Here is an 8,541-nt window from a genome sequence, read left to right on the forward strand (position 1 = left end):
TATGGTATACTAGGGACACTTTACATATGATTGGAGTTAAAACTAATGTATATGAGCAATTAGAGATCAATGCTAAATTCTGTGTAATGACTGTAAATGCATTATGACTTCATTGATTAATTCAATAAATATTAGGCTTCAACTTTATGATACAGCCTACACTAGGCTCAGAGATAGATTAAAAAATACAGTCTGGGGAACAAGGAAGAAAACATAATCATTGTACAGTGTGATTTAATGCTACTATAGAAAAAGTACAAAGTACTGTTGGTCTACAAATTAAGAGCAGCTAATGGTGCAGAGAAGGAAAAATTGGTATGAAATGGATTAGTCATATGTGCTTAATTTTTTTAAAAACCAGGCAATATAATTTTATTGTGACTATGTCTTATTTGTTATCTGATGTATTTTTTAGGAACTTGTATAGTATTTTTCTATTTTGTGAAATGAGATTAAAAAACCCCAAGGAGGCTTCCCTGGTGGCGCAGTGGTTGAGAATCCACCTGCCGATGCAAGGGACACGGGTTCGTGCCCCGGTCCGGGAAGATCCCACATGCCTCGGAGCGGCTGGGCTCGTAAGCCATGGCCGCTGAGCCTGCGCTTCCGGAGCCTGTGCTCCGCAATGGGAGAGGCCACAATAGTGAGAGGCCCGCGTACCACAAAAAAAACAAACCCCAAGGGCTATTTATAAGTTATGAATTAGTTGAACATGCCAAGAACTCCTATTTCTCATCATACTGTAGTGTACCTTTTATATTATATTCAAAGCCAAGTGGATATAATTCAGTGAGCAAATAAGATATCTACTTGGTCAACTATTTAGTATGTTGTGCAGGTCTAACTAGTAGGAATAATTATATGTTTTAAAAAGATTATACAATTTCTCTTAAATATTAACTAGCTTTGATCAATTTAACAGTCCTTTTTCTTATTTCTTATTAAGGGTCTACTGTATTTGCTGGTAACAGACCAGGGGTTTCTCACTGAAGAAAAAGTTGTTTGGGAAAGCCTACACAATGTCGATGGTGATGGAAATTTCTGTGACTCAGAATTTCATCTGCGGCCACCTTCTGATCCTGAAACTGTATACAGAGGACAACAAGATCAGATAGATCAGGTAAATTTGTTGTTTTATCTTCTTCATATTGTTTAAAGTGCTCATTCCTTTCAAATGTGAATTTAGTTATCCAAATTTTTGAACTAAAGATTTGTTCATTAATATACTTGTGAAATTTTCCTGACACTTCCTAAATAGGTAAGTGATTATTCTACATGTACATTAATTGTACACTTTGGTTCAGAAGGCCAGATTATATTGAACTGTGAAGGTCATGGTAAAGAGTTTAAATTTTATTCTAATTGTAGTAGGGAAGGTATGCCAAGTATTAAACATGGAAGTGACATGATCTACTTTACCTTTTTTTTAAATTGAGGTAATCATTAGTTTATAACATTATATGTTTCATATGTATAACAGTATATTTCTACTTCTGTAAAAAAATATGGAATGCTTCACAAATTCGCGTGTCATCCTTGCATAGGAGCCGTGCTAATCTTCTCTGTATTGTTCCAATTTTCGTATTTATGCTGCTGAAGCGAGCACTACTTTACCTTTTTAAAAACCTGCTATGTGGCAAATGCATAGGAAGGACACGGTTGTAAGCAGACTAGCAGTCCAAGCAAGAGGTGATGATGGCTTAGCCTTGGTGGTAGAGATGAAGAGACAAGTACATATTTGAGATCTATTTTGGTTAGTCAGAAAAAGTAGAAGAGAGGGAATCTTGAAGATAGCATACACTGGATAAAGAGTAGGGGGGTGTTCTAAGCCTTAGAGTCCAAGGTAAGGAGGAACAGACACTTACAGCAGGAGCTGCACTACTAAGCAGAATTCTTATTTGGAACTGAGACATGAGATTTTTGCCTGCTATTGGTTGGTAGGCTTAGAGCCACAGGTGTGTCTATTACTAGAAGTATAACAGTGATGTGACATTTTCCTCAACTGAGGCAGAAATATGTTTATGTTAAACAGTTGGCACATGTTTCGCTGATAATTTAAGTGCATAGAGACTGTGTTCATTTAACCATTATTCATTGAGCAGTTGTATTGAGCACTATAACTACGTCCTGGGGACACAAAGATAAATCATTCAGTCCTGTCCTCAAAGATTCTGCAGTCTAGATGGGGAGGCAGGTATTTGACCAACTAATATTATATGTTAAGTTCTATAATGGTAATTTGAATAGCAAGCTATGAATGGACGAAAGAATACTTGATTCAAACAAATACTGATCTTTCTAGGACTCTTGGCTTTCCTTTGACAAACAGCCATAATAATCAACATACTCATTTTCCTTCAGAAGATATACAGGGGCATGGTTTTTTAAGTGTTACTTAAGAGAAATATACAGGATTTTTCTAACCACTGTATGTAAAAAATATTGGCACAGGAATGAAGTAAAGCAATAGATTGCCACAGTAATCTAGTCGTAAGGTGTTGAGAATATATGTATGATACTGTCTTTAAAAGTAGCAAGGAAGGGACTTGGCAAAGAGCAGAGTTTGAAGAATTGAGGAGAAAAATTTGAAGGACAAATTATTGATGTCAGTAAGATAATCATGCTAGATAGTACAAGGGCTTCACAGGGAACAACCTTTTACATATCCTCTGTGGTTATTTAAAATTCTCTTATTTTGAGGGTAGATTGGGGGAGGTGCACAAGAGTAGTCAAGTTTCATTCAGCACTAATTCTTAATAAAAGTGGATGTTGTTAGATAATATAACTTTTGACCAAAGATGCATCACTTTATCTCTTAGGAAATAATCTGGGTGTGTGTGTGGGAAGAGAAAGGCATAGTTAAGTAACTGAATATGATTGTATGATGGACAGCTATGTTGGCTTTAAAAATCATCTTTTGGAAGAATAATTAATAAATAATCTTGGGAAGTTCTTATGACTTTTTTTTAAACAGAAGACTTTTATGACATTAAATGGAAAAGAAAGCAGATTATGATAGTTTCAGGGGTTGGGAGATGTGTTTGTGTTTGTATGTGCATATAGAAAAAAATGATTAATATATAACAATTATATATTAATTGTTAACAGTAGTTGGCTCTGTGTAATGATATTATGGTAATCTTAACTTTCTTATTTATGCTTTTTTCCTTTGTAACAATTTTCTACAGACATGTATTTCTTTTTTTTTTAAGCATTTCTGAATGCCTTATATACTGCTTCTAGAAAGAATTTCAAATGAATATCTAAAATACTTATAACAATGGCAACATCACTGAAATAATTTCATACCTCCCAAACAGAAATAAATAGAAAACTTCTATTTTTACATTTACCCTCTGGTATGTTTTTTAAAAGCCACTCTCATAGGTTTGTAGATATAACGCCTATATTCACACACGTTAGTTCTTGGATAAAATCTCATAGCTAAAAATGGTTATCATTTAATTTCTTAGGACTATCTTATGGCATTATCTCTACAACAAGAACAGCAGAGCCAAGAGATCAATTGGGAACAAATACCTGAAGGAATCAGTGATTTGGAACTAGCAAAGAAACTCCAAGAAGAAGAGGATAGACGAGCTTCTCAGTATTACCAGGAACAGGAACAAGCGGCAGCAGCTGCTGCTTCTGCTTCTACACAGGCCCAGGTAAAAACTAGTGTTCTGATTCTTAAATATAATGATCACTTTAGCAATAAAGAAATTTGTGCTGAGATAAAAACTTTTAAGTTAGGTATTGACTCTGTTAGCATTTTTAGCATCCATGGATTTTATGACATTGTCCTAAGTTTGTGATTATCTTAATATATTTCTAATTTAGTTAAATTTACTTTTTCTGAGGTTCTGATGGGAAGATTTTCCAAATTTATTAAGTTCTTAATAGCTTCAAACAATATAAACCAATTTGAACAAATCTTTCCTATCAATTAGAAGGCAGTATGAGGTACTGCTGGAAAGAATGTAGACTTTGGAGCCAGATAAATGTGGATTTGCATTTTCTGCTTCTGTCTCCCCTTACTAGGTGCAACATGGACAAAGTCCTCTACGTCTCTTAGCTTCATTTTCCCTATCTGGAAAAAAGAAGATAATACTTAAACCTTAGGTTTGTGGTTAAGAGTAAATAATGTTAGCATTTAATCCAATGTTTGACATGTGCTAAGTATTCAACAAAGGTTAGCACCTTTCCACTTTCCCCAGCTAAATGTTTTAAGCACTGAAAATGTAACTAAGGGGGTTTCTATTTCTTAAATCTCATTTCATTAAATGAAAAAAATATTCCCCTTCTTTTATGTTTGTACCATGCTAGAACTATTCCTTTGATTTGGGTATTCAAGAAAACTTGATGCCCTTTAAGGTCTGATGAAACTTTAAATATAGAGGTCTCTATTAAAATAGGTATAACATTTCTATTTCTAGAAATATTGACTACTCCAAGCTTAAAATTTAAAACCTACCATGTTATGATTAGCTTTTCACTAAAACAGTTCTCTCATTGCACAGAATACACATTTCACACTCTGAGTCCTCAGGGATTTTTTCCCCCTCCTTTTAAAATCTGTTTATTATAGTATTTAATGAGATCTTGGAAAACTATTGTAGCTTGCCAAAAGGTGTCACTTTCTTTAACATTTCCTAAACTTTAACATAAGTTATCTTGAATTTGAGTCTTCAGGCAATATAATGCTATATGTTATTTATTGTTTGAAGTTCCATTTACTTAGAATAATGGATACATTAATTATATCTATTCTGAATGATAGAGGCAGTTATTCAGATACCATATCACATAACAAGTCTATACACCAATAGCCTTTTTCCATTAATAATTCCTTTCACTCCTGTAGTTTTTCTTTCTAGATAATTATGCTTAAGCATCTTGGAAAAATTGTGGTAATTTTTTCCTGTTTATTTTTCTTAAAGCAAAGCCAGCCAGCACAAGCCTCTCCATCGAGTGGCAGACAATCTGGGAATAGTGAACGTAAACGAAAGGAACCTCGAGAAAAAGATAAAGAAAAAGAAAAGGAAAAAAATAGCTGTGTCATTTTGTAACAAGTGTGGATCTTGTTGGAACCATCTGTATGTCTTCAGAAACAAAACCATAGGAGGAAAGGAAGAAAAACCGATAAATACCGTCTGTGCCTGATTTCCCAATGGATTTTGTTCATGTTTTTCAGGGGAAAGGTTGTTACTTAGTTACAATCAGACTTTTTCAAGTCACACAGTGCACTCTTTATGAGCTGGAGTTTCATGTTACAAGTTGAAAATGCTGTGTGTTGTCATTCATGAAAAATAATACACTTGTAGCCAAATAAGCAAATCACAGCAAATTTGTGTCATAGTGACATTCATAACTCATATCAGTTAGTAAGCTATTTCATCTTCTGTTCTAACAATGAATAGTATTCATTGTTTCCTTCCTCAAATCTAAATATTAGCACAATAATTTCTGAAATTAATTTTTACAATGTTAAATTATGATCTAATCCATGAGAAACCAGGGGTTTAATATAGATTTAAAAAGAAAAGAAAAGACAAAAATAACAAGAATAAATAACCCTCAATTGTATATTGGACTAGTTCAGCCCTTGAACAGCTTTACCTTTCTTTAGGAATGTACATTTTAGATATATCTTGAGAACTGATAATGGAGCTTGGATTTAATTTAGATAGAAAAAAAAAAGATTTGTATTTCTTTTCCAATTAAAAAAAATTACATAACACCAATACTCACCAAAATCAAATCTTAATAACTTTGTAGTGTTATAAAATTTGAGGAATTTTGAAATCTTTAATAAAGGTTACTTGGACCACAGTTACTATTTATTGATAGTGTGATAAGTGAGTATAAAGAGGAAACCATGTGGATGCTAGGCCTTGTAAATATGGAGATGTAGAAATAGAAAAGGAGATAGTTCAGTGTCTACCTTTTTCTAGAATTACCTTGAACCTTAAATTTTAAATCATGTTTATTTTCTAGAAAATTAAGTATACTTATTAAAACCAACAAAAAAGCACATTTTTGAAAGGATGTTAGATAATCTCTCAGTCTAGTGGAAAAGCATTAGTAAAAATCTGTTTGAGGATAAGAATCTGGAGGAATTTATGTAGAAGCAATCAGATTATTCTAACTTATGAGAACCAAATAAACCTATAGCATCTTATAGTGTTTCTAGGATTCAGAAAGAATATTTATTGAACTTTATTATGAGGCAACACATATTTTCCTGTATTTCTATAGTTTGGAAAACTATCCTTAATAGTCCTTTTTATATGCTTTATATTTAAAAGTTTGTTTTAGTTATTTTTGAAAAGACTATTGCTGCTGCAAGTAGTTACGTGATTTACATTCTAAGCCTCAGTAAATTTGTTTGTTCAAGAGCATCTTAATCTAACCTGAGCATCCACTTGGAGAATGCTTTTTGTGGTCTGGGGTGACAAAAGACTACAAAAAAAATGTGGTCTTGATTTCTTAAGCTATGTCCTTAACATTCTCCGTGATCCAGGACCAGATATAAGATAAATCTATATGTAAAAAGTAAAGTCTTATTTATGGAAGAAATTATTCTAAGGGAAATATCCAGGGTCAAGCTGTATCTTTTACATCCTTCTATATTGCATGTCTGTTTATGTTATACCATTTGTTATTCCTTCAAGTTTCATATGCTAGCATGATAAGTCATCAGAGAACCTGTTTGGGGTATAAAACTTTCATACAAAATATTTGGTTAGTCTCTTGATAATAACCCAGAATATGTGTATATTGCTAAAGTAATCAAATGTACTACAGAATTCTCTATTGGCTCAAACAAGTTGATTTTTAGGCCAAGTTTATTCTTGATATCACTCTATTGGTTAAAGGAGGAAACTCAAACCTCAGGGTTTGTTTTTCCCAGAACAGATAGTAGTGACAGTGCATTATATTTTATTAAGAAGCAAAACAATAAATCCTGAGAAATTTTAAAAAACATATTTGAGGCATATTTTTCCATAATTATATACTTAACTATTTATTGCCCTTGCAAAATATATGTGTAGAAGCTATTCTTCTGTTAATTGTTACTGTCTTAATTTGTTCCAAAGATAACACTGCCATTCTGCAGTCCCATTAGAAGAAAAAAAAATTCACTCAAAACCAGCAGTGCTGCTATCAGATAAGTAAATGTCAATGTATACTTATAAGAAATAACTAAGAAATGTAATGTGTTTGTTAATTCAACCTTTTTCTATGTAACATTTCCCAGTCAGGCTTTCTTACATTCCTGGAATTCAGTTTGATATACCAAGAGTAATAATGATAAAATGTTTACTTTGAATACTGTGGGGGAAAATTAAATGTTCAATTCTATTTAAAAAAAAAAAAACTTCTGAGAGATACTGGTTTCCCATCCTTGCAAGTTATAAAGAATTTAGAGCTATTATGTCTTTATTTTGCTCAAGTCAACAAATTACATATTCAGACATTTCATTGTTGGTTTAGGTACACTGGAATTTGATAGTGGTATATTAAAGTCTTTCCTTCACAGTATTTTGTAATGCTTGAAAACTGTTAAATGTGCACTGCTAGTAGAAATTAGAACTTAAACATTTTTGTTTTTAAGATTTATAGGCTAGATTAGAGACACATTTGCATCAACCAGTCACCTCTTCTGCAACCAGAGCTAGCAAAAGAAGCAGATGAATGAATGGATATGGTCATTGAACTGTCTCATACTTCAAAGACTTTTCCTTAAGGTTAGTGACCAGTCTTTGTTAACAGTATGAAAATTTTCTTCATGTTAATCCCATTGAATCAACAACGCTGTGATTTATAATACATTATCAACACTAAAAAATACATCGTGTGTGTGTGTGTGTGTGTGTGTGTGTGTGTTTCTGAAGCAAGGATCCATGACTTCTAATAGATTCTCAAAGGAGTCTCAGATTTAAGAATCATCATCACCAAGCTGTTTGAGGCAGCTAAAATTGCAATTGGCTGCTTCCTATAATATGCTGTTTCAATGTGCATAGTTAAAGTAACTTATTTCATGTTTCAAGATGTCAAGTTAGTAGTTGAGACATAGATTTAAGGTTAGGATTAGTCTTTGGAATATATGTATATATTTTTTGTCTAAAATTTCTAGTATTTGACTACTTATGTTTTGAATTCTTCCTCATACTTCTTGATCTTAGCTTAAGCAAGTTACTGTCAGAGATTAGTTGACTGAACCCAACATTAACCATTTTGTACTTTCACAAAACCTTAACATTTTGTTTTTAATGAATCACCAACTCAGTTCACTAAGAGACAGAAGATCTTGAGAGGAAAGAGGACTAGAAGTAAAATATATATTTAAGGAAAGAACTATCATATTAATGTTGGCATATAAAGCAGATATTTGTAAAATTCTGCTGGAGAAAAATCAAGGCAAGAATTTCTAGAACTGTCCTAAAACAATCTCATTTATTTAAAAATTTTTTTAAAAACAAAAAGCAAATTGATTGTATTTCACTTAACTTTCCTATTTCAATGGAGATATTGTAAAAC

The 8,541-nt window shown here is 32.6% G+C and overlaps 1 protein-coding gene across 2 annotated transcripts in view; it reads left to right on the top strand.

The window, feature by feature from the left end:
• Nucleotides 1–5,884, top strand: part of MINDY2 (MINDY lysine 48 deubiquitinase 2) — a gene marked incomplete at its 5' end in the record, with an annotated part of 82,469 nt that extends 76,585 nt beyond the window's left edge. The window contains 3 exons of one of the 2 annotated variants that reach the window (XM_079699893.1): nt 944–1,117; nt 3,471–3,665; nt 4,938–5,884. In XM_079699893.1, coding sequence (XP_079556019.1) covers nt 944–1,117; nt 3,471–3,665; nt 4,938–5,066 — 498 coding nt within the window. In that variant the 3' untranslated portion in view covers nt 5,067–5,884. The remainder of the gene's footprint in view (nt 1–943; nt 1,118–3,470; nt 3,666–4,937) is intronic. The other variant, XM_079699894.1, reaches the window with a different exon arrangement.
• Between the last annotated feature and the right edge of the window lie 2,657 nt (nt 5,885–8,541).

This window comes from Hyperoodon ampullatus (genome assembly GCF_949752795.1).
Source record: "Hyperoodon ampullatus genome assembly, chromosome: 3".
Lineage (NCBI taxonomy): Eukaryota > Metazoa > Chordata > Mammalia > Artiodactyla > Ziphiidae > Hyperoodon > Hyperoodon ampullatus.